Source organism: Globicephala melas, chromosome 1 (assembly GCF_963455315.2).
Source record: "Globicephala melas chromosome 1, mGloMel1.2, whole genome shotgun sequence".
Classification (NCBI taxonomy): Eukaryota; Metazoa; Chordata; class Mammalia; order Artiodactyla; family Delphinidae; genus Globicephala; species Globicephala melas.
The window spans coordinates 33,845,937-33,871,407 of record NC_083314.1 but is presented as its reverse complement, the minus strand read 5'-3'; the positions used below and the strand labels follow the sequence as shown (position 1 = coordinate 33,871,407).

The 25,471-nt window shown below is 44.1% G+C and overlaps 3 protein-coding genes and 1 pseudogene across 8 annotated transcripts in view; 2 read left to right on the top strand and 2 right to left on the bottom strand.

Moving 5' to 3' along the window:
* RBBP5 (RB binding protein 5, histone lysine methyltransferase complex subunit) overlaps positions 1 to 13,770 on the top strand; it is a 35,969-nt gene extending 22,199 nt beyond the window's left edge. Inside the window, exons 6-14 of one of the 3 annotated variants that reach the window (XM_030872765.3) lie at positions 505 to 614; positions 1,678 to 1,797; positions 1,886 to 2,039; positions 2,137 to 2,208; positions 2,846 to 2,963; positions 4,266 to 4,335; positions 5,080 to 5,309; positions 6,032 to 6,109; positions 11,683 to 13,770. In XM_030872765.3, the coding sequence (XP_030728625.1) occupies positions 505 to 614; positions 1,678 to 1,797; positions 1,886 to 2,039; positions 2,137 to 2,208; positions 2,846 to 2,963; positions 4,266 to 4,335; positions 5,080 to 5,309; positions 6,032 to 6,109; positions 11,683 to 11,711 (981 nt within the window). In that variant the 3' untranslated portion in view covers positions 11,712 to 13,770. Of the gene's footprint in view, positions 1 to 504; positions 615 to 1,677; positions 1,798 to 1,885; positions 2,040 to 2,136; positions 2,209 to 2,845; positions 2,964 to 4,265; positions 4,336 to 5,079; positions 5,310 to 6,031; positions 6,224 to 11,682 lie in introns of all 3 variants that reach the window. The other 2 variants (XM_060293502.2, XM_030872764.2) reach the window with 2 other exon arrangements.
* On the bottom strand, positions 8,942 to 10,222 carry LOC138842890 (glycogenin-2 pseudogene; annotated as a pseudogene).
* A 192-nt stretch (positions 13,771 to 13,962) lies between the features above and the next one.
* On the top strand, positions 13,963 to 18,116 carry TMEM81 (transmembrane protein 81). Its single transcript, XM_030872768.2, has one exon. The coding sequence runs from the start codon at positions 15,268 to 15,270 to the stop codon at positions 16,051 to 16,053; it is 786 nt and encodes a 261-aa protein (XP_030728628.2). The 5' UTR covers positions 13,963 to 15,267; the 3' UTR covers positions 16,054 to 18,116.
* An 840-nt stretch (positions 18,117 to 18,956) lies between these two features.
* Positions 18,957 to 25,471, bottom strand: part of CNTN2 (contactin 2) — a 32,026-nt gene continuing 25,511 nt past the window's right edge. For all 4 annotated transcript variants that reach the window (XM_070043574.1, XM_060293485.1, XM_030872763.2 and 1 more), the window contains 4 exons: positions 24,659 to 24,845; positions 24,205 to 24,317; positions 23,554 to 23,722; positions 18,957 to 23,147 (listed from right to left, as the gene is read on the bottom strand). In XM_070043574.1, the coding sequence (XP_069899675.1) occupies positions 23,038 to 23,147; positions 23,554 to 23,722; positions 24,205 to 24,317; positions 24,659 to 24,845 (579 nt within the window). In that variant the 3' untranslated portion in view covers positions 18,957 to 23,037. The remainder of the gene's footprint in view (positions 23,148 to 23,553; positions 23,723 to 24,204; positions 24,318 to 24,658; positions 24,846 to 25,471) is intronic.

Here is a 25,471-nt window from a genome sequence, read left to right as displayed (position 1 = left end):
AATAATAACTTGCTATTTCCTACTCCCTTTCACCCCTTAGAAACCATCATTCTACTTTCTATCTTTATGAATTTGGCTATTCTAGTACCTGTATAAGTGGACTCATCCAGTATTTGGTTTTTTTGTGATGGGCTTACTTCCCTTAGCATAATGTCCTTAAGATTCATTCATGTTGTAGCATGTGTCAGAATTTCCTTTCTTTTCAAGTCTGAATAATATTCCATTGCATGTATGTGTCACATTTTATCTGTTGATGGATACTTGGGTTGCTTCTACTTTTTGACTCTGGATAATGTTAAACATTATCTTCTAACAATAGGTTAAGACAGTGTCCTTTAATTGAAGAGGTAAAAGGCAATAGCAGTTGATCAAGTTGAATACATGGGAATAGAGATATTTATATTAATATTTTCACCCAGTCTTTGCCCAGCTTCAGAAACAGAAGTCAAATGTAATTACTGTAAGTTATCAGAATACTTATTATTTTTCTCTTTTAAACTTTAGATCTTGGTCCTAAAAACAGATTCTCAGGATCTTGTTGCTTCCTTCAGAGTAACAACTGGAACAAGCAATACCACAGCCATTAAGTCAATAGAGTTTGCTCGGAAGGGCAGGTAAGTGAGACCTGTCTTTTTAGAGACAGTTTTAAAAGTGAGTAGAATGCAAAAATACATTGAGATTCACAGTTTTTGTGTATATTATACTTATTTTTTTTTAAGTTTACTTAGAAAATAGTTATAGAAACTGTCACTGTCTGGTTCTTAAGTTTATAAGATTTACTGCTTTGAGCCAGCAGTCACATCTTATCGGGAGGTTAACAGGCAGTTCCTTTACAGAAAAGATGTCTGAGTGGTCTGTGCATAGAACCAAAATGTCTGGCATATGGTAAACACTGGGTAAAAGTGAGCTGTTATATTATAATCAGAATTGATACCACAAATTCACATAGTAACTGAATATGCACTTTACTTACATAAAACCTATTTATTTACCCTTTTAATTTCAGGTGTTTTTCTGATAAGTTTGATTACCCAGCTAGAAGTAGGTTTATGTATCAACAGAAACAAGAAGAAAATAGGTTGTCAGTAAGAGAAGTAACAGTTATCCTATTTTGTATGGGAACCACCATACATACTTAGAGGACATTCATGTTCAAATTCTCTTGAAGCAAGAGACAGTGAAGTCTGTAAGAAGGTGGTAAAATAACTTGTATTTTAGACAGGTTTCCAACACTCAGTGTTATCACAGTAAAAAATTGGGCAATCCAGAATGATATATTTAGTTTATTAACTCATTAAGAATATACTATATATAAAGCAGGCCAGAGGAATGAAGTATTTATATATATTTAACTGTAAGCTTGTGAATTCGGGAAACTGGTTTCAATTTAGAGGTTTTGGATTTTAGTCAAATACTGCTGATTAGTTTGTGCATCTAGGGTTCAGGGATTACACAGGAAGGGAAGTAAAGCGTTTTCTCACTTCACGCTATATTTTGGCTTGGAAGGTGACAAGTAGATATATCAGTAGTCTAGTCTATTACTTAGATTTTCACTCAGTCTCTCCCTGATTTGTTAGTTGTCTTATGGTACTGTTCTAAGTAACTGGTAGCCATGGAAAATGTTAACAGGAACAGATTCTGACCTCTGGTGTTGATATTTTTTTATCTTTTCTGTAGTTGCTTTTTAATTAACACAGCAGATCGAATAATTAGAGTTTATGATGGCAGAGAAATCTTAACCTGTGGAAGAGATGGAGAGCCTGAACCCATGCAGAAATTGCAGGACTTGGTGAATAGGTATGTATCACAACCTAGAAGAATATGTGCTAATTCATGGCCTGGGGTCAGGTTCTGGTTCTATTTGGGTACTTTCTTTGTCCTTTAGGACCCCATGGAAGAAATGTTGTTTCTCTGGGGATGGGGAATACATAGTCGCAGGGTCAGCCCGGCAGCATGCCCTGTACATCTGGGAGAAGAGTATTGGTAACCTGGTGAAGATTCTCCATGGGACAAGAGGAGAACTCCTCTTGGATGTAGCTGTGAGTAGGATGAGAGGTTGCTGTTGTTACTTATGTAATACAGAAAATCTTGGATTCATCCTTAGAATTGATTTTTCTTTGCTTCATTAAAATTTAGTGGCATCCTGTTCGACCCATCATAGCATCCATTTCTAGTGGAGTGGTATCTATCTGGGCACAAAATCAAGTAGTAAGTATTTTTCTGGTTTAACTGCTTTGAAGCTAGATACCCTTTCCTTTTATCAAAGAACTTTACAAATAGTAAGCCCAAAATTACCTTATATACTTTCTTTTCCATATGATTCTTCTAATTAAATAGTTCAGTGCATCTAGTTTTGCTTTATTTTAATGGTAAGGTCTTGGTCCAAAGTCAATTTACCAGCTCTGTTTTCATGGAGAAAATCTAGTGTACTTCCTGGTACGTTTTTCTGTTGCTCATCTGAGATAGAGTTTTCTTGTGCTTTTCTTATTTTCAGCTCAGTTAGCTTCTGTTTTACATCTTGGTTTTATTTTGAACACCTTTAATTATATTTGTAATCAGTGTACTCAGAAGAAAACTTAACATTTTACCTCAGAATTACATCTTAAAAAGATTAAAGAAGGCAGTTATTTATGAAAGAACTACAGTTAATACCATGGAATGTTTAAGATAGGAAATGCCTTAAGGTAATAAAACTGTAGACACCTAATTTTTATTATCTGCCAAATTTGATCTCAGAATTTTGAGTCTTGTTCATGGTCAGTCCTTTTATTTATATCATTAATGTCTAGGTTACAGACTGCTGCTTCCTCACACAGTTAAGTAGTATGTTTTGTTTGTGGCATAGGAAAATTGGAGTGCATTTGCGCCAGACTTCAAAGAATTGGATGAAAATGTAGAATATGAAGAAAGGGAATCAGAGTTTGATATTGAAGATGAAGATAAGAGTGAGCCTGAACAGACAGGTAATATTTCTCAATTGCAGGTAGTATTTCCCAAAGGAAAAATGATTGTTTTACTCAGTACTCATTCTTAATTTGTGTTGAAAATTCATTTCAGCACTTAGTCTAATTTTTTTTCCTAAGCTTACACAGTTTTGACAGTGTTTTTAGAATATTTATTTGTAAGGCATTGACTCAGGGCTTACATGGGCGTTACTAGGGCTCAAGCAGCTCTCTTAACGTTTCACTTTGTATTTCCTGACTAATTGCAGATGATTAAATGAGGATTTGCATGGGGCACCTAACAAAGCCACCCACACACGCTGGGTGCTCAGCTGCTGTTTGTGTATTGTCACCCCTTTGTCAGTAAGATGAAGGTAAAGAGCATGGGCTCTGGAGTCAGACCGCCTTGGGCAGAATACTTATTCTTTAAACCTGAACTTCCTTTTCTGTAAAATAAGGATAACAATAGTACCTGCCTTTTAGAGTTGTGGGGAATAAATGAGATAATTCATGTAAAGGGCTCACTATAGTGTCTAGGCCATAATGAGCATTCAGATGTTCTCTTCTATTATGATTATGATCATGATCATTGTTATTTTTATCTCTTGGCTTCTGAACTTCTAGATAGGAAGTTACTTGAGAATAAAGATTTCATTTTATAGCCCCATCGTTGTCTAAACACAGGGCTTTGCATCTGGCAGGGGTTTGTGTGTATGAATGCTTAATGTGCCCAGTTGGCACTGTCAGCTTGAGTAATTAATGCCACGGGTCATTGACTGCTGGGCCACTTGATGATGTCAGGAATCAGGGAATTGGGATTGAAATTAGTTCTCTCCAGCTTGAAAGTCCTGGTCCTCACTTCTGTGATATTAGATAACTTACATGCCTCCTGTGCCTTAGAAAGACCGTCAGGGCTGCAGTATATTCTGGATTGTATTAGTGTTATTGGACCGTGTTGTACGAAGCCTTCCCAAACTTCCGCAGAAGTTCTTTCTCCTTCCCATCTCCTTGGCACATTGCACATACCTTTACTGTAGCACTTACTGTATGGAACTGAAATTATCTGTGTGTATGTGTCTCGCCTGTTAGACTTCTAAAATTTTTACTGAAGAACCGTTCCCAACTTCCTGGGGCATTGCTCTATTCCCAGTGCCTAGCGTGTGGTGGAAATTCAGTGAATATTTGCAGAACGACTAAGTAAAACAAACTGTTTGGTTTTCCTCCTTTGTTTCTCCTGGATTTCAGTTTATGAAAACCATAAGCTATATGTAAAAAGCAGTTTTCTACTTCTTCTCACACCTCTGCTGTGTTTTTGTCCTGCAGGGGCTGATGCTGCAGAGGATGAGGAAGTGGATGTCACCAGTGTGGACCCTATTGCCGCCTTCTGTAGCAGGTGAGCTGCCGCTGAAGGCTGGGCCTGGGGTGCTCCTCCTCCTCAGTCTCTGGTTGTGCTGCTCAGTTCCCCGGCTCTTCCTTCAGGCCCATCTGCCTTTGACCTCAGAGATAACTCCTTTGGTGCGCAAGAAATCCCTTTCCTTCTCCCTTGATAGAAAAATCTTAAGAAAGTGAAATAATTTGTTTATGCCGTTTATTTTTACTACTGATTTTATTAATCGTGTTGTCTAATTTCCTTTTTAAAAAGTTTATTTATTTATTTTTGGCTGCGTTGGGTCTTCGTTGCTGCGCGCGGGCTTTCTCTAGTGGCAGCGAGCGGGGGCTACTCTTTGTTGTGGTGCGCGGGCTTCTCACTGCGGTGGCGTCTCTTGTTGTGGAGCACGGGCTCTAGGTGCATGGGCTTCAGTAGTTGTGGCACGTGGGCTTCAGTAGTTGTGGCTCACGGGCTTTAGAGCACAGGCTCAGTAGTTGTGGCGCACGGGTTTAGTTGCTCTGCGGCATGTGGGATCTTCCCGGACCAGTGCTCGAACCTGTGTCCCCTGCATTGGTAGGCGGATTCTTAACCACTGTACCACCAGGGAAGCCCCTGTCTGATTTCTTTTTATTTGTCTTGGCTTTCTTGAAATTTTAGATCCATACCTGTTGCTTATGGTTAGATGATTCTGCCCTAGAGGAAGGGTTCACGGTTTAAGCAACTTTCTCCTCTTTTTTCCTATCCCTTTTCTGATCCTGTTCCAAATAGTGATGAAGAGCTGGAAGATTCAAAGGCTCTATTATATTTACCCATTGCCCCTGAGGTTGAAGACCCAGAAGAAAATCCTTATGGCCCCCCACCGGATGCAGTCCAAACCTCCTTGATGGACGAAGGGGCTAGTTCAGAGAAGAAGAGGCAGTCTTCAACAGATGGGTCCCAGCCACCTAAGAAGAAACCCAAAACAACCAATATTGAACTGCAAGGAGTACCAAATGATGGTAAGAGCCACATTTTCTCTCCCTCGCCTGACAGAGGCCACTCTCTAGCACAATCTGGTAATTTCCTGTTTGGGTGATTTTCCCTTAAAGGAATTTTCCCATGAGTCTTTTTTATAGTGCTTTACAACTTTGTAATAATTTCATCTGCTTCACGTCTCTTTTAAAATGGGGAGATTCTGCCCTCAGTACTTTGCCTCAGATGACATACTTTAAGTCTGACATCTGGCTCAGTTTGTTTAAATACCCTACCTCTCCCCCAAGATTCTCATTAGGTAGTAAAGTACTAGTCAGACTTGGACAACCTTAATTCTTCCTACCTACTTTTACAGTCTGACTCTAGAAGCCTTTTTAATTACATGGTTGAGTCTGGCCTGTCGCGTACCAAAGCCCATTCCCTTTCTGCTCTCACATGCCAGTGTGCACATGTGCATTCCTGTTGTGGCTTGTGTGATAAAGTGTCAGTGTGTCTTTGAGCTACCTTTTCCATTTAGAGCTGCTGTGGCTTCGTATGAATCACATAGGCCCTGTGGCCAAGGAACTATTTCTCATTTAATAGCCACACTTCTGTAGTTTATAATTAATAAACAAAACAAACTTTTCTTCTTGTATTAGTGGACCTGAGATGCAAGAGCAGAATTCTTTGCTCATGGATAGGTGGCATGGCACATACTCAGTTGGGGTGATGTGTGGATTTCTTTCTTTGCCTATCTGTCCTTTTACAGAAGTCCATCCACTACTGGGTGTGAAGGGGGATGGCAAATCCAAGAAGAAGCAAGCAGGCCGGCCTAAAGGATCAAAAGGTAAAGAGAAAGATTCTCCATTTAAACCGAAACTCTACAAAGGGGACAGAGGTTTACCTCTGGAAGGATCAGCGAAGGGTAAAGTGCAGGCGGAGCTCAGCCAGCCCTTGACAGGTAAGGACACATTGGGAGCACTGTCTGGCTTGCTTCGTGGCCTTGCTTTGTACAGCCCCTGACTCCGTTTAACTGCAGCATTTTTTCTTTCCTTCCCTCCTTTTCCCCAGTGGCAGATATTCTCTGAGTTTTAAACTACTGCTGAGGGCAGGCTAAACCAGATTTGGCTTAATTCAGTGGCTCTTAACCTTGGGTCTATAACCAGGTTTCAGGGGATCTCCATTCCCTTGGTCTTATGCAAAATATTTTATGAATAATTTTTGGGGGAAGATGCCTGTACATTTCACTGGATTCCTGTAGGAATCTGTGACCTGAAAAAGGGTAAGAACCCCTGGTTTAATTCATTTTTTTAATCTGTGTTTGCTCCTAGGTTTTTTGTTTTGTCTCAAATGAAAGATCCAAACAGATAACCAGAAATATGAACTTCTTTATACAGCCCTTGACCATTTAACTGTAGCATCTTTTTTCTCTCTCTTCAAATTGTTCAAATCCCAGAGGTGGTGTTTTTCTCTCTTTCAGTAGTCTAGAAGCAGTGATGGAGTTGTTTGTAGTACCATCATGTTAAGGAAGAAGATGAGGTGTTTTGTTTTTTCAAACAGGAGATTACCAAAAAGACAAACTTTGTAGCTTCTTAACACCTAAGCCTCTTGAAACTTACTGTTTTCTCACTTCTATATAATTGAGGGATTTTTATTGGAGGATGGAGAACAGTTTCAATTTCCAGTCAAATACTTGTGAATCTAGGCTAAATGGTCTTTTGTTTGGAAAATAGTAAGCAAACTCAAGTTCATTTCTGCTCAAATATTGTTGGGCTTTGGAAACTTTTTGTTTTGTTTTATATTTAGGCACTGCTTTAGTTAATACATTACTCTCAGTTTTCTGTGGCTAGGTCAGTAGATTCAGAGGCAGGACTAACAAAATATCAGTGTTTGTGTTTAGGGTTTTTTTTTCCCCACTTTAAAATTTTAATTGTGTTAATCCAAATGTGATGATATGCAAAACAGAGTTCCTTAAGCCAGTTAATCATTGTGAACATGAATTCTCTTCTGCAGAGAAGCTGAAACAGACTCAATTAGTCATCATTTTGAGTATTCCCCCTCAAGTTCACTAGATTTAGACTTTCATAGTCCAACACCATACCATTGGAGCACTAGCATTTTTTTTCCCAGCAACAATATTTATGGTACTCCACCGATAATCAGTTACCATCTCCACATTCAGTCCACTTAGGGCCATGTCTGTATATTTTTAAAAATAGCCTGGAAGAGTTATATGGACATTGCCAGCAAAGATTGCATGTCAGTAATTGACTAATGTAAATAAAAACCATCCTTCCATAACCCACTTCTTGCATAAGCAGATGCCACTATAGAAGAAACAATTTGAAGTTCAAATAGATTTCCCTGGCCCCAAGAGCTGAAATGCTTCAGGGTGATTTCAAATGTAGGCAAACATATTGAATTAATTCAAATACTCTAAGACATACTTTCCCAGCATCTTCAGAATCTATCTGTAAGTAATCATTCGCTTTTTAATACTAAGTGTACGGCAAATAAACCATTTGAAGTTTTTAAAAACTAAAATTTTCTCTCTATAATACAGTGATTTCAACTTTTAATTATAGCTGATATGATCACTAACAGTTACTAAATATTTTTGACATTTCTCAAATTGGGTTTTTGTCAAAGGTACCATGAAGTACTGTTACATTTTACAGCTTAGAGTATAACAGCAGTGGTATTTTTTAGCTATGCTTCAAAAACATGTAAATGAGATGTTAGAAAGTTTACTTAGCCGTAAAGGAATGGGCCTTTTTATTCCCTGAAGTTTTCAAAATACTGCATTGAAATTTTGATCTGTGTGTGAAATACATAGTGTTTGTACATGTCAGCATTTCAAAACTCCTTCTAGCAAGACTGGATATCATTATCAATGGCCTATTAGAAGTTTATTCCCACTCAGCTGACAAGGTTAAAAAAGGTACCGACCTCGTTAAAGCCTAGAACCTGTGTCTTGAAACAGCAGGGTGCTTCAGACTGGATTTTTATTTTCTTCATTATTGTTATCAGGGACTTGAGTTGGTCAGCCTTAAATGGAGGCAGTTATTTTAACGGCTTCACCCTTTGAAAGGACTAGAGGAGACTTTTACATAACAAGGCCAGGGTGATGATATGCTTTCTGACACCACACAGACAAAACAACTGTCTAGATTACTGCAAACATTTCACCAACTTCTCATGATTATCTGCATCGCATACTTCCCCGTGTAACCTCTACTTCCTTCTTCCCATCTTCTTCTTCTCTTGCCTTGGTTCCTTGGCCTTTTCCTGAATGGAAATCTCCAAAACTGAAATGGCCAGATCAAACTCCCGAGTGTGCTGAGGAGCAGGATCATTAAGAAACCTCAAAAAAGGCATTGTGGTTTAGTCCTGACACTTCCTCAGAAGGGCTTTTAGCCACTAGCTGCAGTGTGGTTTGGGTCTTTATGAAGGCTGTGAGTCTGGGGGAGAGTGCTGAAACTGAGTATCATATAGCGCGCCATTAGAAGTCTCAGTTTCAGGACAACCTGTCATACCTTTTGTGTGGGTTTCTTCGGGCGAGGGTGGTGCTTCATCCAATACCGTTTTCAGCTTGGAGGGCCCAGAGCAGGCAGAGGCTGGCTGACACATGCTGTTCATTTTCACATAGCTCCCCCAGGCCTCTGAGGTAATAAAAACTTTATGTCTCACGTTCTTCCACACCTTGGAGAGTTTCAGTAAAAAGCAGCATGCTGTCACTGTGGATTTTCCACCAGATATTAAGAAATGAATCCTGATCCTCAGTGGCTGAGGCTGAACCATCTTGAAAGATTAGTTCAGTCTGATGGGTGTATTTATAGATTCAGTGCTTTGTGGACCTCCCCGCAAATGCCCTGCTTTTGCATTAGAGCCAAATCATTTGAAGGCAGATTGTAGGTGTAGGCTACTGCTCAAGTTAGATAAATGCCAGCTGTTTGTTAATATCTGCAATTCATCAGTTACTGAAGAAACTGTTCAGTAAGCCCTGATAGGCCTGACAAAGCTGCTATAGTCTGTTGCATGTTGCAACAGGAGATTATGCATTTCAGGCGACAGTTGGAAGACACATAGACCGCCAATAGAAGTAATCTAGCCATCTGGAATCTGAGGCTATAGAAAATTCTTCCCTATCAAACAGCTCATCAGTATTGAACAGTACCAGTGGACTCACATCCACGAAGACACACTTTCTGTGATGAGGGAGGACCCATCAGTGAAGCTTAAGGGTAACCCTGAGCCGGGGACTTTTCAGAAAGTCCAGATCGACATAGCACCATCTATCAGATTCCCCCTGGTTACCTTATTAGATACTCTGCAGAGGACAGTCCTCAGGATCGAAACTTGAGATGTGAGCAGAGCCACCAGTGTCCCGGTTGCCCTGTGACCGCTCAAAGATTGCCCTAGAAGTAGGGCTCCTTGGCAGTAAACACCCTCGGTAGCAAGTGTGACAAAGTTGTGGTCTGTCACATATGTGGTCTAAAGGCCTTGTGGGTTGGTGGGCATGAAGGGAATGGTCTGTTGAGGCCAAACTGAGCAGAGGTGCCACTTCTGGGGGCCGACAGGCCCCGCGCTGATTTCCCTGCCTTTGGCTGCACCACTGCCCTCCTGGTGCTGGCCCCCCACCCTGGGCCTCTGAACTATGTTCTGTTCACTTGCTGAATCTGATTGTTTTAAATGATTAGTAGGGGCTTCCCCCCCCCCTTTTTGAAAAATGATCAGTCTCTCAAAGACTAATTTATGAATTCCTGCTAAAATCATATTTTTAGATGGCTAGTTGGGTATTCTCATTCTGTGTGGTCTTATTAGCTGACTAAGGTAATGTTTGAAAATTAAGTGTTTTCTTAAGCCACCCTGGCTTGGCTGCTTTGGGGAGGTACCAATAACAGCTGTTTACCATTAGCTGAATTTTTCTTAATTTTATATTACTGGAGATTTCTGTCATGTTGCAGGTAAATAATACTTGGGGCAGATTTTTAAGTAGCCTGGAGATCTTCTGCTTTGTTGCTGTTGCTGTGTATCTTATCTTGCTCACAGACTTGCTTGCTCTGGTATTGGTTTGTTGCCTGATGCCTCAACAAGCTTTGTTTTTGGTCTGTTCACAGGAAAGAGAGCGATTAAAGAAAAAACATTAACTGACCTCAGATAATCAGTATAATGATGTAGCTCATTAGTCATCTTGAGTGCCCATTATTAATGCAAGCCACTTTTTCCTCTCATGAGTTAGGCTTAAAATGTCAATGTTGTCTTTTTTTAAACTGTTAAACTAGATTGGTCAGGGTACCTGTGGAAACAGTCAGAGAAGCTAGCCTTAAAGTGTTAAAGGCCTGTTACTGAGCCCTGTGGAGTAGATTCTTTTATCTAACGATTTTTAAAAAAATCAATTCAAGAAGTTAATTATTATATTTTATGTTGAAAGATCTGAAAAACAGATGCTTAAATATACGTTTTATCTTACTGAACTATATAAAGTTTAAATTTGATTTTTAACATGTAGCATCCAGGAGAGTTTGTATCTCATAATTTCAGTCTCTTCTCAGGCAAATTGGAATTTATTTTTATTGCCAGTTTTCATCTGTGCTTGAACTTATTTAAAATCAGGTTAAAAGCAAGGTTTATAAATGGGTACTTTTTTTTTTTTTACAACTTGGGCAATTATTTTTAACTATTTTACCTTCAAGTGGAATGTTCTTCCCCATTCCAGATGACACTGGGAGGACTTTCTTCACCTTGATCTCTTTTTACACTTCCTAGTTAATATTTCACAGCAACCCATTTAAGGATGTCCCTCAGAGATTGAACAGCTTCTATGGAGTAATCAGGGAAGTGTTCATTTGATTTTACTATTTAGGATTTTATTTATTGATCAGTTGTTGGCGCATAGAAATGCCAACAGTAGTTTTCATTAACATTTCACCATATTTGGGATTCTGAGGAGCTGAGAGTATCATTTAAGGAACAAGGGTGTTTGGAAAAGGGTTTGTTGCTCACCTTTAATCATTTAGTGGCGAATTAGTTTAGTATATGAAAGATTGAAAGAGGCAGTAGTACCCTAGAATTTCCTTTCCTCTACTTAACTGCACTTTTTGGAATGTGAAGCATTGTATGTTAACACCTTGGAGAATGGTTAGAAGCTTGGAAAATGTGTAGAAGTCTGATCATTTTGCCTTTTTTTCTCCCTTTGGGGCAGTGCTGAGAAAAGTACTGAGGGAGGGGGTGGGGTTTGGATTATTTGTTGCTTCAGTAAAGAGTAATTGGGAGTTGGAGTTGGTTTTAACTTAAAGGGGGGAAGTTCTTAGCCCATGTGTGCTTGTAATGCATCATCCAGCATCTGTATTTGTGTTCTTGAAAGTAACTGGTCTAAGTTGATGCTAAAAGAAATCTTTTTATGTCTCATCTCTTTAGCAGGGGGAGCGATCTCAGAACTGTTATGAAGGCCCTTGAAGTTCTTTGTTCTTCCCTACTTTGCCATCGTGTGGCCTCTGGACACTGTGGTCAGTCATTTGAGATTGACTTTAATTTAAAACAAAGGCCTCTGTCTTCCACCCAGGAGGTGGAAGGAGTGAATTTTATGTTTGAATGAAGAATTGAATTAAGGAAGAAGAATATATGTCCCCTTCCCTTTCAAGCATAAGTCCAAATAGGCTCTCAGGAATGAGGATTTGTGAAGACATCAAACAGGAGTTTTGACTCATTTAAACTTTAATGCTTGTTATGTTGCTGGAGAAGAGATTCCTGTTTTGCTTGTCTGTCTTTACTGTACCCAGCACCATTTCGGCCTGTCATTTCCTATCTCCTACTTTCCTTCCCTCCACAGTGCACGTCCTTGAGTGACTTGTTCTTATCTGTAATTTTGCTGCCTGTATCCTAGAAAAACGTCTGTTGCACATTCTTTCTTCCATTTTTAACCCACTCACCAGATACCTCCTATATTTCCATATTGTATTACAAAGATGGGCAGAAAAGAAAGATTTCAGATTTTCCAAAAGGAAAGAAAGATAAGAAAGGCCCCCTCTTTGTTCACATACTGTAACCTTTTGCTCCAGAAGTTGAGCTATAAGAGAGTCAGGTTTTTCTTTGTATCCTTTTCATTGCATGGTTCCCTCCAGTATTGGTTCATTCTCATTAATCATGGTTTTTGAAGATAGCTAGTTCATTTGTCTCCAGCAAAGAATCATCAGTAGTTTATATTGCTTTACCTGTACTGGCTTCCAGAGCCAGAAACAAACCGAGGTGTCTCTCAGCAGACTTCTTTTTTGCTGGGGGTGGGGGAATCTATGCAAGGACTAAAATAAAACCGTCCAAAATCAAAGCAATGACAACACAGTTCAAATCAAAAAATCTAAGCACCTTTTTTTTTTATCATTGCTCGTGGACATCTGTCCTTCCCATCAGTCATTGCATTTCCCCTCCTTGTATCCACACCCCTTTTCCTTCCTACATGTTTCCAGTCACTTCCTTTCTGTGAAAGGTTGCTTAGCTTTTTAAAAAAAAATTTTAATTTTTGCTTTTGCTGTTCTTTGTATAAAAAGTAGCAGATTGGATGGATGTGTACACTAGGTGTTTGAAATTCTCTGAAAATCCAGAGTGAAGAAACCAGGTGTGGAGGGAGGGGCCTCTCCAGCCTCTCTTGAGCAGAGCTTTGAGCTGCCTGGAAGTGCTTAATCTGGATCATCATTTTCACAGTATTTTCAAAGGAGAGTTAAACACTGTGCTTGTTGGGAAATCGCTGTCAGTTGGTGGTTGCTCTGATAGGTAGCCAAACGAGGTGATTACCTTTTGGATTTTAGCATAGAAATCAAAGTAGAACACATCAACAAGAGCCTCTTCCATTCCATCTTTAGAACCAAAACGTTCAGTAGTTGAAGCAAGAGCTCTCCCTGAGTCAGTGGCAAAATGTCTATATTTTTAGATGCCACTGCTTTTTCCTCAGATGCTCATTTTGTGAATTTCATTTCCTATTTCATATTAGACCAGTGGTTGAGATTGGTAGGTGGGTCACTAGACATGTTTTTGTTTTGCAGACATTATTTCCATTTTGTTTCTCTTTGTACTGTACAGTGCAGTAGTATGCAAACTGTGTGATACAAGAGGTTTCTGCCTTATTTCCACATGCAGAGTAGCTGGGGGTCCTCTGCCTGAGCATTGGGATGTTCAAGCTCTGTCCACCTCCTAAACCGGCTACTGAGAAAGTCAACTTCAGCCCTGTCAGAGTGTCTCTGGCAGCAGCTCCTAATAATTATTTATGCTTTTGGAATTTGTTTCAGCTCCTAAAACCTTCTGTCTATTTCAGTTTGATTTTCTCGATTTGTACAATATATGCATATTCTTTTTCCCTTTTGTCACCTGCCCACCCCCCAGTGTTTTGTTTTCTAATGTTCTGTAGTTTTGTACGAGATGAGACTTAGCCTTGGGTACTTCTTGCTGAAGCTTTAATGCTTTGTAAATAAAACCTGATGTTTATTAAAGAACAGGTGTAGGTGTGTGTTTGTAGACACTGATCACTTCTGAAAGTCACCGGCCACTTCACTCTGTACAACAGAAAATGCAGCTTACTTTGTTGATATTAGATCTTCTCCGTGTAGAAATAACAGCTGGAAGGGCTAAGGAGTGGCCAGGTAGTCCAGATACCTGCCTTTGGACAAGAATATAAAGAAACAATTCAAGCAAAAAGTTAGTGAAAAAAGGATCATGTAGGAATGCCCTCTCTTCCAATTCCTTAGCTCAGTAAGTGTATAACTACTCTGTAGAGGCCTCAGTGCTAGGAGACATTGTGGCGCTTACAAAAACTCTTGCCAGGAAGTTCCTGCCTTCCAAGGACCTTTCTTAAAGTGTAAGTACAGATAAATTCCTCTTCATTAGCACTTTTTCTCCCTAGATTAAATAGCCTTGAAATCCATCGAATACTTATTGTCTCCTAAAGAATAAGATGTTTCATAAAGTCTATTTAAGTCTTTGATTTTAATCATCTCCAAATCTGAGTGTCTACTTATTAATCCTGTTATGTGACTGAGAATCTTTTTTGACATCATAGCTGTTGCATAGCAACTTTGACCCAAGTGAATGATGAGCTCCTTTCTCGTTCTGTGGGGTTGGGGGGACTGGACTGAGAGTCAGGAAGAATTATATATCCTCTCCCCCAGAATATATCTTCGGTACCCTTAGGAAGGAAGAGTGCCTAGAAGTGGGAGAGGAGCTGCATTTAACATCGCCTGTCTTGCTGCTAAGCATTGATTCTAAAAGCCCATTTGGCCCTTGCCTTCGTGAATTTTCATTTCTTTTTAAAATTCCTTACACACTTTACAAAGTGTTTTCATGTACAGTTTATCACTTTTGATGCTCAAAGTGACCTTCCTGAAATAGGCAAGGAGGTCTTAATTTACAAAGGAGGAAACAAATTCAGGAAGGGTAAATCACTTGCCTCTCAGTCCAGAGTTCTTAATCCTTTTTATAGAAGGTTTAGGAGCATTTAAAGTTAATAATAACTTAATTCAAGTTAATCCTCTCTTTTTTTTTTTTAGACTTGGTATTTGATTTCTTATTTGGGCAGATTTAGCTGGTATTTTGAAACCTTTGAATTCAGAGCCTACAATTTGGAGGGGAGGGGAAAGGGTGAGGAATGGTACAGCCTTACTATACATTGAGGTAATTTGGAAATTCACTTCAGCTTCTGAAGTCTTTTCATCTTTGTTTCCCAAGAGGTGGACTTAAATGCATTAAAAGGATGGGAAAAGAATGAAGACTGGTAAGGTGGTTGTTAACAAGTAGTGATAGTAAAGCAACAACCTTGTGACATTTTTTCTGCCGTGTGGCCTCACCTGTTAATAAGGACTGGACTTTTATTAAGTTGTATTGTTTTATTGACAATGCATGCATCATATCTTTCGACTTTGAAGGCTATCTCATGTCGAAGGAATTAAATTACGTTGCGGAGGATTTAGCTGGAACACGTCGGGTGTTGGCTGAGGGTGGTGAAATGCCTACTAAGACATGAAGACTTTGGCCACTAGTTTCATCCTTGGGAACCTGGTGTTGGCCTTCTGTCTCCCTTTGGTGGTGACTTTACCTAAAACACTGGCCATTCCTGAGAAACTGCAAGAAGCTGTGGGGAAAGTTATTGTCAATGCCACAACCTGTACTGTCACCTGTGGCCTTGGCTATAAGGAGGAGACCGTCTGTGAGGTGGGCCCTGATGGAGTGAGAAGGAAGTGTAAGTCTCAGCGCTTGGAATGTCTGACCAACTGGATCTGTGGAATGCTCCATTTCACCGTTCTCATAGGGCAGGAATTTAAGCTGAGCTGTCTGAGTTCAGACATCCTGGAGGTTGGACAGGAAGCTTTCCGATTCACCTGGAGACTTGCTCGGGGTATCATCTCAACTGATGATGAAGTCTTCAAACCCTTCCGAGCCAGTTCCCACTTTATAAAGTTTCAGTCCGCTCAGGAGTATGACTCTGGGACCTACCGGTGTGACGTGCAGCTGTTAAAGAACTTGAGACTTGTCAAGAGGCTCTATTTCGGGCTGAGGGTCCTTCCTCCTGACTTGGTGAACCTGAATTTCCATCAGTCCCTTACTAAGGATCAGAAGTTAGTAGATGAGGGCCTGGAAGTGAATCTGGACAACTATTCCAGGCCTCAGCGCCCACCGTGGAAAAAGAAGGTGACCATAGCTGTGGGGATAGGAATTGCCAGTGGTGTGACTGGTGGCGTGTTGGTGAGCATCGCCCTGTGCGGTGCACTGAGGGTGATCCACAGCAGTGCCATCCTTGAGACCTGACAAACCTTGCTGCCGAAGGGCTGGCTGCTCAGGAAGCCAAACTAGCTTTTCAGGGGAGTGTTCTGCCTGCCGGATTGTGGATTAACTAAGGGGGGGGGCTTCCACTACCACAGGAGTGAGTGGGGGTTGTGATGCGGGGCAACATCATGGTAGCTGTGGGCAATATTCCCTAACTCTGTGTCCCAGATGGATCTCTTCCAGATCTTCCCTGCCCACTAGGTACCCAGGAAACCTGACTGCAGGCATCTCCCTGCTCCTGGGAAGAGTTCTGTCTTCCAAGTTTGCATTCATTTTCTACCCTTTACAACTTGTATGCCTCCCTACCTTGATCTCCCTTCCGAGCAGTATAATCGTGTAGAAGGATATAATAGCTTTTCTAGTGAAAGTGTTTTTTTCCTCTTCAATAAAAACAATTCCCAGTAGCTGTATGGAAACCTAACCTTTTCTGCCCTTTAGTTTAAAATTTCTTGCAGTTGTTTAAATTGTCCCATAATCAGTCTGGTTTGGGGTTAAACTTACACCAGCGTTTTTAGAATAGACATTGAACATATCGCTTTGTTGGGGGCGTATGCCCATGTGTGGCAGAGCCGAGGGTGTTAGTAATGACTTCTGACTCAGGTATGTAAGAGACAGTCACTAAATGTTAATAAATTATTTGCACCCCTTATACACTCCCAGGTGAAACCTTTGTGCTCAGTGCTAAGTTGAATTCCTGGTGAAACACTGGATTCTTCAGCTGGTAGATTGCCCCTGAACAGTTCCTAGGCTTGCTCCCTGTTCCTGTCCTTCTAGCTCTTTCAGTGCCCTGAAGCTTGTGCTGCTGGAGGTTTCTTACAGCAGCCAAGGCCCCTTAACGGAGGACTAGTACCTTCCTTCCTCAACAGGAAAACCAATCTTAAGACCTTCAGAGGCCATTCAGACTGTGTCTGAGATAATTGCCTTGGCTTGTGGAACTATCAGGGAAATTGCTCTTGGGCCGCCAGCTGAGCTAATTCTATATGAGATAATTAGCATTTCTTCCCCTCACTTTTTTCTCAGCACAGAGGAAGTAGCAGAAACAAGACTTGGACCAGTGGTTATCTTCTCTGGCCGTGTGTCTGAATCACCCGAATGAGCTTTTGAAAAATAAGATTCCTGAGCCCTAACCTGAGGATGCTAATTCAATTTAAATTATGACCAGTGGATCTCTGTTATTTCTTCTATTTTATATATAAAAATAAAGTCCAACCCATAGAAAAGTTGAAAGAAAGGTTTGATGACATCCACAGACCCTTTAACTGGATTCACCGATTGCAAACGTTTTGCTCCAGTTCTCTTCCTCTCTAAATACATATTGATTTTATGTGAAGCACTTGAAAGCTAGTCACAGACATTGTGACCTTTTACCCCTAAATCATGTATGCATTTCCTAATAAGGACGTTCACCTGTATAACTACAATGACTTCATCAAACTAACAGTTTCCTAATCTTACAAATAGTTGATACTTCGTTTCTCCCAATTTCTAAAATCTTAGAACTTTTAACTTGATGTTTGATCTAGGATCAAATGAAGGTTCACGTATTACATTTGATTATTATTTCTCTTAAGTCTTATTTTACAACAGATCCCCTACTTTTCTTTTTTTCATGACATTCATATTGAAGAGGCCATTTGTCTTGCATAGTGTCCCACAATTATTTCCTCATGAGTAGATTCCTGAGGAATGAATCTTAAACATTTTTGACAAGAGCCCAGCGAAAATAATATGTACTTATTGCATGACCTCGGGAGGCACAATGTCAGGGTGACCCATGGTTGATGCTAAGCTTGATCGTTTGGTTAAGGTGGTGACTGCCAGATCTCTCCAGTTGGACCTGTATATGTTTTCCTTTTGTAATCTGTGGGGTGATGCTTTGTGATTATCTGGTTTCTAAAAAACGTTCACAAGCGTTTTAGAATCCATTCATGGTCTTTGCCTTATTATTACGTGCTGGGGATTGCAAAATGATGGATTCTTTAAATTCATTTTTGTATTTATTACCCTGCATTTTTCTGTAAAGAAATGCTATTCTTTTTATTCTTCTGACGTTTCAATGAATTCTCTTCTATATTCAGTGAATTATATATAATCCATTACTGTTGTCATATTTTTGATGTTCAGATTGTTCCCAGTTTTGGCCAGAAGTCCCTTCAAGCCAACTCCTTTGTCCTTTTGGTGTGGTCCCACTTGACTTTGAGCATGTCCTTGCATGGTAGTGTTGCAGCTGGAAAATGTGACTAGAAATTCAAATTCTTTTGGTTGTTGTGAAGAGAGGCTAGAGGCACCTTCTCACCAGGTGGGGGTCACTATGTCTCCGCGGGGAGAAGACTTCCCTTTGGTACTGCTGAGTCAGTACAGGTATCCCCCGCTTTTTGAAAGTTCACTTTCCACCACTTTGGTTTTAGGAGAAACCTACGTTAGTACCTGTTTTCGCTAACTGAAAAGAAATCTGAAGGATTTTCACTGTTTCAAAAAAAAGGTAATTGCTTCTTTGCTTTACACCATTTCAGCTTAAGAAAGATTTCATAGGAACACTCTACTTTTGAGGAGCGGGAGAAACCTGTACCTCAAATGTCTTAAAAATCAGGGAAGCTTGAGCAGTACCATCAGATGAGCACTGTTTACTGCCCATCCTGTTAGGTAAAGCCAGCCAGCCTAGGAGAATGCCTGCTCTGCTGAGGCCTGCCTTAAAGTTGCTTGGCCTAATTTTTCTCCCCTCCCAGGACTGAATGAAGCAATATGGACCATGTGTTGTGACTTCCTTAGCGGTGACTGTGTGAAGGCTGAAGGTGTTGGGTAAAAGCCTAGGGTTAGAGAACAGGACAAGGAGGTACTCTTTAGTCTGAGGATAAAAACACGCACAGCTGGTGCCAGCTGCCTCAGCAGGTTGAGAAACCGTCTTTATTTAAGAACTGCCTGCTACCAGAGTCAATAAATAACTACCATTATAAGAAGTGTAAGAGAGACAGACAGTAGGTCAGTGGGAGCGGGTCCATTTTAACAAAAACTGAGTTAAGTCAGTGGTCCAGTGAAGCCCCAACCCTTGCCCAACTGTGAGCTTTTCTAAGCTATGCAGGCCCTGGAGGGGGTGGGTCAGTTGGAGTCTGGGGGCCAAAGCAGGGTGCACCCCATCTGAGGGCATGAGGCTTCCTAGGGCTCTGGGGAAAGCTATCAGACCCATTTTTTTTTTCCTCTCCAGTTTCCCTTTATTGTCCTGCCTTCCCAAAGCCTATGACCATATATACAGCTACCAAGCACCTCTTTCCATGGAGCTCTTTGAAGTTCCTTAAAAGTGCCCATCTAATCCCTCATGCCACTCCAGGAGCCTCTCTGGCAACCTTGCTCATCTCCAGGATGAAGCCCAGGTTAGGTCTGAGCCAGGGAAATAGCTGCACCTGTGCCTCAAACCCAGGTTTGAGGATACTGTTTATCCCTCCGATACAGAGGAGCCCAGTAGGCTGTTATATTCTGAGATCAGGAAGCACACAGACCTCTAGCTGGAGAAGAGATGAAGGGAGTGAAACATTCTAGAGCCAGCTCGGGCTCTTGCCCAGAGTAGACTAGCCTGGCTCCTGCGACTGCCAAGAGGCAGCAGTATAATGCTGGGAAAAGAATGCCTGGGGTGAGCCTTGCCCCGTAAATGACTGTGACTGCAGTCACTCCCCCCTGCATGCTGCAGGGGCCCCAGCGGGCAAGAGCTCCAAGACTCTTCCTGTGCGGAGCACCTTCTGATTCCAAGAATCCCAGCCCTGACGGACACTTGCAGCGTCCCCTCCAGTCTTCACCTACCCTAGACCCCAAGACAAACAGCTGTCAAAATTTCTCAGAGGTCCCTACAAAAGGAAGAAGCCCCTCAATTACTCAGTTCAGGGTCTCCTTGCAGATGTTTTTTCTGACGGCTCTCTTGTCATTTTATCAAAAAGAGCCCCCCCACCCCATGGCCCTCCTGTTCCCTGGGACCACCTGTATCATTTGATTCCCTGGATTAAAGTAGGTAACCCAATCGCGCTGGGCCCTGAGACTCCACCTGAAGAGAGCTGCCCTCCCCCAAGGGTGAGGTATACATCTGGGCTGTTGGAGCAACCAGGGCTGAGCAGCCAGGGCTGGGGCAAAGGGCGCTATAGGCTGAGCCCCAATGTACGCAGAACGGAGACTCTCCCGAGCCCTGAAGCGCTGCCTGTCCCTAGTCCTCAGGCACTTGCTGGCCACTGAGCTGTAGGGTGAAGTACTGGTTTGTGGCTGTTTCCCCTTGGTTGCCTGTCTGGGGCTTGGCGTGTGAGAGGGGAGAGATCCAGGATCGAGTCGTTACCACAGCAGGAGCGAGCCTCAGCGCGTGCGGGCAGCGAAGGCGACAGTCAGGCCTCTTGGGCAGGAAGGGACTCTGAGAAGCCGTCTGATCTCTTCTTCTGCCTCCACACCAGCTCCTGGGCAGCCACGTCACCAACAGGCTGTTCCCCTTCACGTGCCTGCGTGTCCTTAAGCCACCTGCTGTCTTATTCAGTCTTAACCAGCACTCTGCCTGAGTCTTGGCCTGCAGGAACATCCATTTTAGTCCAGCTCTGTGTCCCCCAAACAAGTTCTTCCTGCACGGGGCTTACGTTTTCCTGAGGCTGAGTTCTCCTAGTTAGAAAAACCCTTCCTGGGTTTCCCAGAGGGTCTGTGTGCCTCCACAGAACTAAGACTCTCAGTCGTTCTCTCTTGCCTCAAGCAAGCTTAGGGGCTGCAGCCGCCAGCTGCACAGTTGAGTCCCTGTGGCAGTCCAGGTCAGCCCTCTCGGCCCAGCATCTAGACACCTGTCCCTTTGCTGCTCCTCCCGCAGCCGAGGCAGCGAGGAAAGAATCGGCTAAACCCTGGAAGGAGGTTTTCTACTTTCAGCATCCCCTTTCTGATAGAGCTGGGTACAGGCCAGATCACAGCCATGGGGGACCAGGGTGGATGCTAGGACAAGTTTGGGTCCCTGCAGTGGAAGAATGGTCACTCAGCTGAGCCCCCAGCACCTCGCATGGGGGTGAAGGGTGGGAGCAGGTGAGGAGGTTTTGATTGGAGGGCTCCAAGGAGGCAGTCCTGGGCCAGGGGCAGGCTGGTAGGTTCAGTGGTGGCAGGGAGAAGGCATGTGAGCTTACATTTTTAAAAAATTGTAGTGGGTAAACACCAACATAAACCTGCCCAGGAAAATAGAGCAGGACTTGAAAAATTTAAAAACCATAACAAAATAGAGCTCTAACTGTAAACTACAGAAACCAGGCTCAGGGGGCCTGTGCCCTACAAGATGTCCCGCTGCTCCTATATGTGAAGGGCCACCTGTCACAACATAGGCTTTGGAGTTTCCTGGTTGTGCCACCACTGCTGCCTGGATTTGGGGAATCCCTGCCCTTGCTTTGGCGTCTTTTCTTGGAGCAAGGGCAAGGGGAGCAGGGGGCTTCAAGCCAGCACTGCATATTGAGGTCCCAGCAGAAGCTAGGCTCAGAAGGCAAAGAAAGACTGGGGTCTCCTGTAGTCTGCATGCACCTTGGGTTGGGACCCAGCCATGCCGAGCACCCCACCATCACCCACCTGCACCTCTTGAAGAAGAATTTTCATAGCCCAGTGCCCTTCTTAACCACCTTCTTAACCAGGTCATAGCCATTCAGCACTGCCCCCTTCCTCTGGGTAGACAAAGACCCTGGGACAGGAAGGTTGGAGAAGAGTGCTATCCCAGCCCCATCATTGACAGGCTGTGTGACCTGAGGAAGGCCCTGCCCCTTCCAACTCTGTTACCTCATCTGTAGAGTGGTGGCTTGGGCCCAGTGAGGTCTATAGCCTCTTCCAGCTCTGACGTGCTGTGACTGGTAATACACCCAGAGTGCAAGCTAAGATGTCCCATTTATTTACCCCTTCGTCTTCTGGGGGAATGCAAAAGAGCATCCGAGGCAGCCTGGGGGGCGGGTCGCCATGTGGCCCAGGGCGTTCCTGCGAGCAGGTAGGGCCGCATTTATCCTTTGCCCTTCGCAGAAGACTCCTGACTCCAGACACACAGAATTACAGCTGCATTTTGCTGGAGGAGGACGGTGGAGGCACTCCTGCCTCCTACTCAAACCCGCGAGGGACCGTGCAGGCTGGGGCTTGGTGCAGTGGGGGACCTGCCCAAGACAAGCCCTTTAGTCACCCAGCTACCTGTAGTGGCTTCTGTCACTCTGGGGTGACAGGGTTGGGTTGGCAGTATTGGCTAAGAGGGCAACGTCACCTTGATTGTGACTGTGCCGCAGGCCAAGTCTGGTGCCCCTTTCCACCAGGAGTCTCAGCTTCTCAACCCCTCTTAGCTCCCACCCAGCAGTCGGGAGCGTCGCCCCCCGGAGCTGCAGGGGCTCAGGCTCCCGGCCTCAGACACCAGAGCACTGGTTCTCAGCCATCAAGGTAGGTGGCAGGGGCCTCCAGGGAGTTATCCAGGACAACGTCAGGGTCCAGCCGTGCTGTCCTTTAAGAGGAGAAAGGAGGAGAGTCCCTGGTCCCCAGGTTTGGCCCTCTCCTTAGACTGAGAGATGCTGCTGTTTAAGCTTTGTCCCGTTCCTGTCCGGTGTTCCCGGGCTTAGGACTCCGCTCTCTGGAGCAGAGTCCATATGCGGTCCCAGAGTGCTATCTCCGCTGATGCGCAGATGCCTGTTTAAACCCCCTTCTTCCTGTAGGCCTGCCTTCCATCCAGGCACCCTAGAGGGCCCAGGCATAGGGTTCAGTATCATCATGGAAGTTACTGTCTGGTGCCTCTTGCTTTAAAGAAAAAAATTCCTCGCATGGGTTCTATCCTGTGGCAGAATATGAAATATCCTACCTCCTACGAAAAGGGCACTGCTTAAAGTAGGTATTTAAAACCAGTCATTCTCAGGCACAGTGTTGGGCCACCTTGGCATTGGGAAGGGGCTGGGGCCAGCTGGCTCTGTCCATCGGAGGTGGGTGTCCAGCTGTGGCAGAGAGGGAGGGGTGCCGAGATCAGAGCTCCAGGTAGCCTATGAGGATCAGTGTCGCCACGGAGTGACAAAGGACGGTGCCAGGATGTGGGACTGGACAGACTGCTGAGTTCTCCACCATCATGCTTGTGCCTGAAACCAGCAGGCGGAAATGGGCTGAGTGAGCTGGGCCTGGGACCTGCACATCCCTGTCCCACCCTCAGGACAGAATCCAGACCTTTCCTAAGGAGATTCACGGAGGGCTGGCTTCAGGACGGGGAGGTGTTCTCAAGCCCTCCTTCTGCAGTGTTTTGTAGGACCTTTGCTCTTGTTCCCGTGAAAGGAGTGCACTTACCTCAGCCCTCAGGGATGTTTGGGAGTGGGAAGGAGGGGGCAGCAAGGGCAGTTCCAGGGCTACTTTGCACTTGGTTCCTGCCTGCCTGCTTTTTTCCCCATTGGGGACTGGCTGGGTTGGGGTCTGGCTTGGGTGGGAATGATTCCTGCATCAGGCATCTGGATGGACCCTGATACTCCTGGGGGATAAGGGGAGAGACAGCACCTCCATTCCTCACGATGTGGACTTCTGCCGGGACCCCGTCCCCCCCTGGCCCTGTGGTCCGAATCTGCACCAGGGCATGGCCAATGTCTTCAGGAACCGCAATTTCTATCCAATTCTTGCTGGTGAGGTGGAGCGTGGGAGTCGGGTGTAAGTCGTTCTGGTACAGCATCTGTGGGAAGGGGGTTAGCCAGGCAAGAGTTTCCTTACACCAGGACTGATTCTCCTCTTCCCTAGCCCCAGGAATGGGAGGAGCCCATATGGTTCTGGGCCCTCGAGGTCCTGCCTCCTCACCCCTCCCGTTTCCTGTTGACCAGGTCCAGGCTCTTGAACAAGCTCCCCACTGGGAAGAGGAAAGCTTGCAAGCAGCTGAACTGGTTCTGCAGACTCCTTAGACCAGAAGGACCCAGACTTCACCCAGTCCATTGCTGCCCCCTTGAACCCTGTCTTTCCGCAGTCATACCATTTTCTTCTAGTCGCTACTACCTGCTCCCTGAAGAACTGCTCATGGATTTCACGCCTCTCACAATCCCAAACTCTCTGCTTACATCTAACTCAGATCCTTCTGGCTAGAAACTGCAGCTCCCTTGTGTTTGCCAGAAATACAAGTGAGCTCTTCCTCAGCGTTCAGTGCCTGGTTGATCCCTTCCTTACCTTATAGCCTGTGACTGCAGACTCATTTCGGAGCGGGACCACAGGGTCCCACTTGATACTAAGACTGGAGCTCGAGAAAGTCCAGGAGATGTTGCCAGGGGGTCGCCGTGGAGCTGCCAGAGGAGGGAGAGAGTTGGGGAGACTTCCCAATGTTTCCCCACCACTCACCCCCTTGCTTTTAGCCAGCCTTTTTCTAGATGTCTTCCCAAAGCAGTTGGACCCAGAACATTCTGTCACCGCTGCCTGAGAAACACACTCCAACAAAGTTTGGAGAAAAGGGAGGCAATTCAGAGGCCATGAATTCCATTCCCTCGTTATTATTAGACGTGCTGCTTCGTTTCTGTCCTGCCCAGGGCTTGTGGGCTGGAGCATTTGTCTTTCGGGGAAAGAGTGATCCTAGAGGCACCGCCTCCAAAATATACCGCCCAACCCCCACCCAGGCTGACGGACTCACGGGGCTTCACGGTCGTGGCATTGGCGGAAGGGCTGGCAGGCCCAGTGCCGGCCCGGTTGTAGGCCCGCACAGTCACGTGGTACTTGGTGTTGTAGTGTAGGCCGGTGACTAGGGCACTGGTGTCTAGCCCTGCTGTCCTCACTCGGTCAGCAGCTGCTTCTTTGTCCCCGGCTTTCCAGTAGCGGATCTGAAGGGGGCAGGGGTACCCTAGGGTCAGCACTCAAACCCAGGACCTCGGGGCTACCCTGACCCTGGCTCTGGACACCTGCATCCTGCTCCTTGCTGGTGCTTGTAACTCAGTCTCGGGTCTCAGAACCTAGACACTAGATCATGAGCTCCAAGGGAGCAGGGACAAGTTGGTGTAAGTGGCTGCTCCCTTCTTGGTGCCCAGCAGAGTGCCCAGTCCAACGAGAGAACTTAATACGTGGGCTGAACGAGGGAGCGGGGGTGTGGGCACTGACTCAACCTAGCGCTGGCCTGCTGAAACCAACCTCATTTAATTAATTCAAGGAATCCCGTGGGGACTCTGTTAAAGGCTATGAAACGCACATTGTACTTGCAAAGTAGTCCCCCAGCCCTCACTCCAGCAAGCTTATGAGGGCTGCGGAGTAAATGCAAACCCATTGTCATACACCTCGTAACACCAAGGCCTTCTAGATATTCTTCCAAATCAATGGCAGAGTTTGCAGCTATCTCCTCAGTGGGGCTCGCCTAACCCATTGTGCTAAAGCCCAGAGCTGACTCTCCTGAATGGAACTGACAACATCACTAGTATGATGATTCTCCCTTAGACAATGACATTTCCTGCTTGCC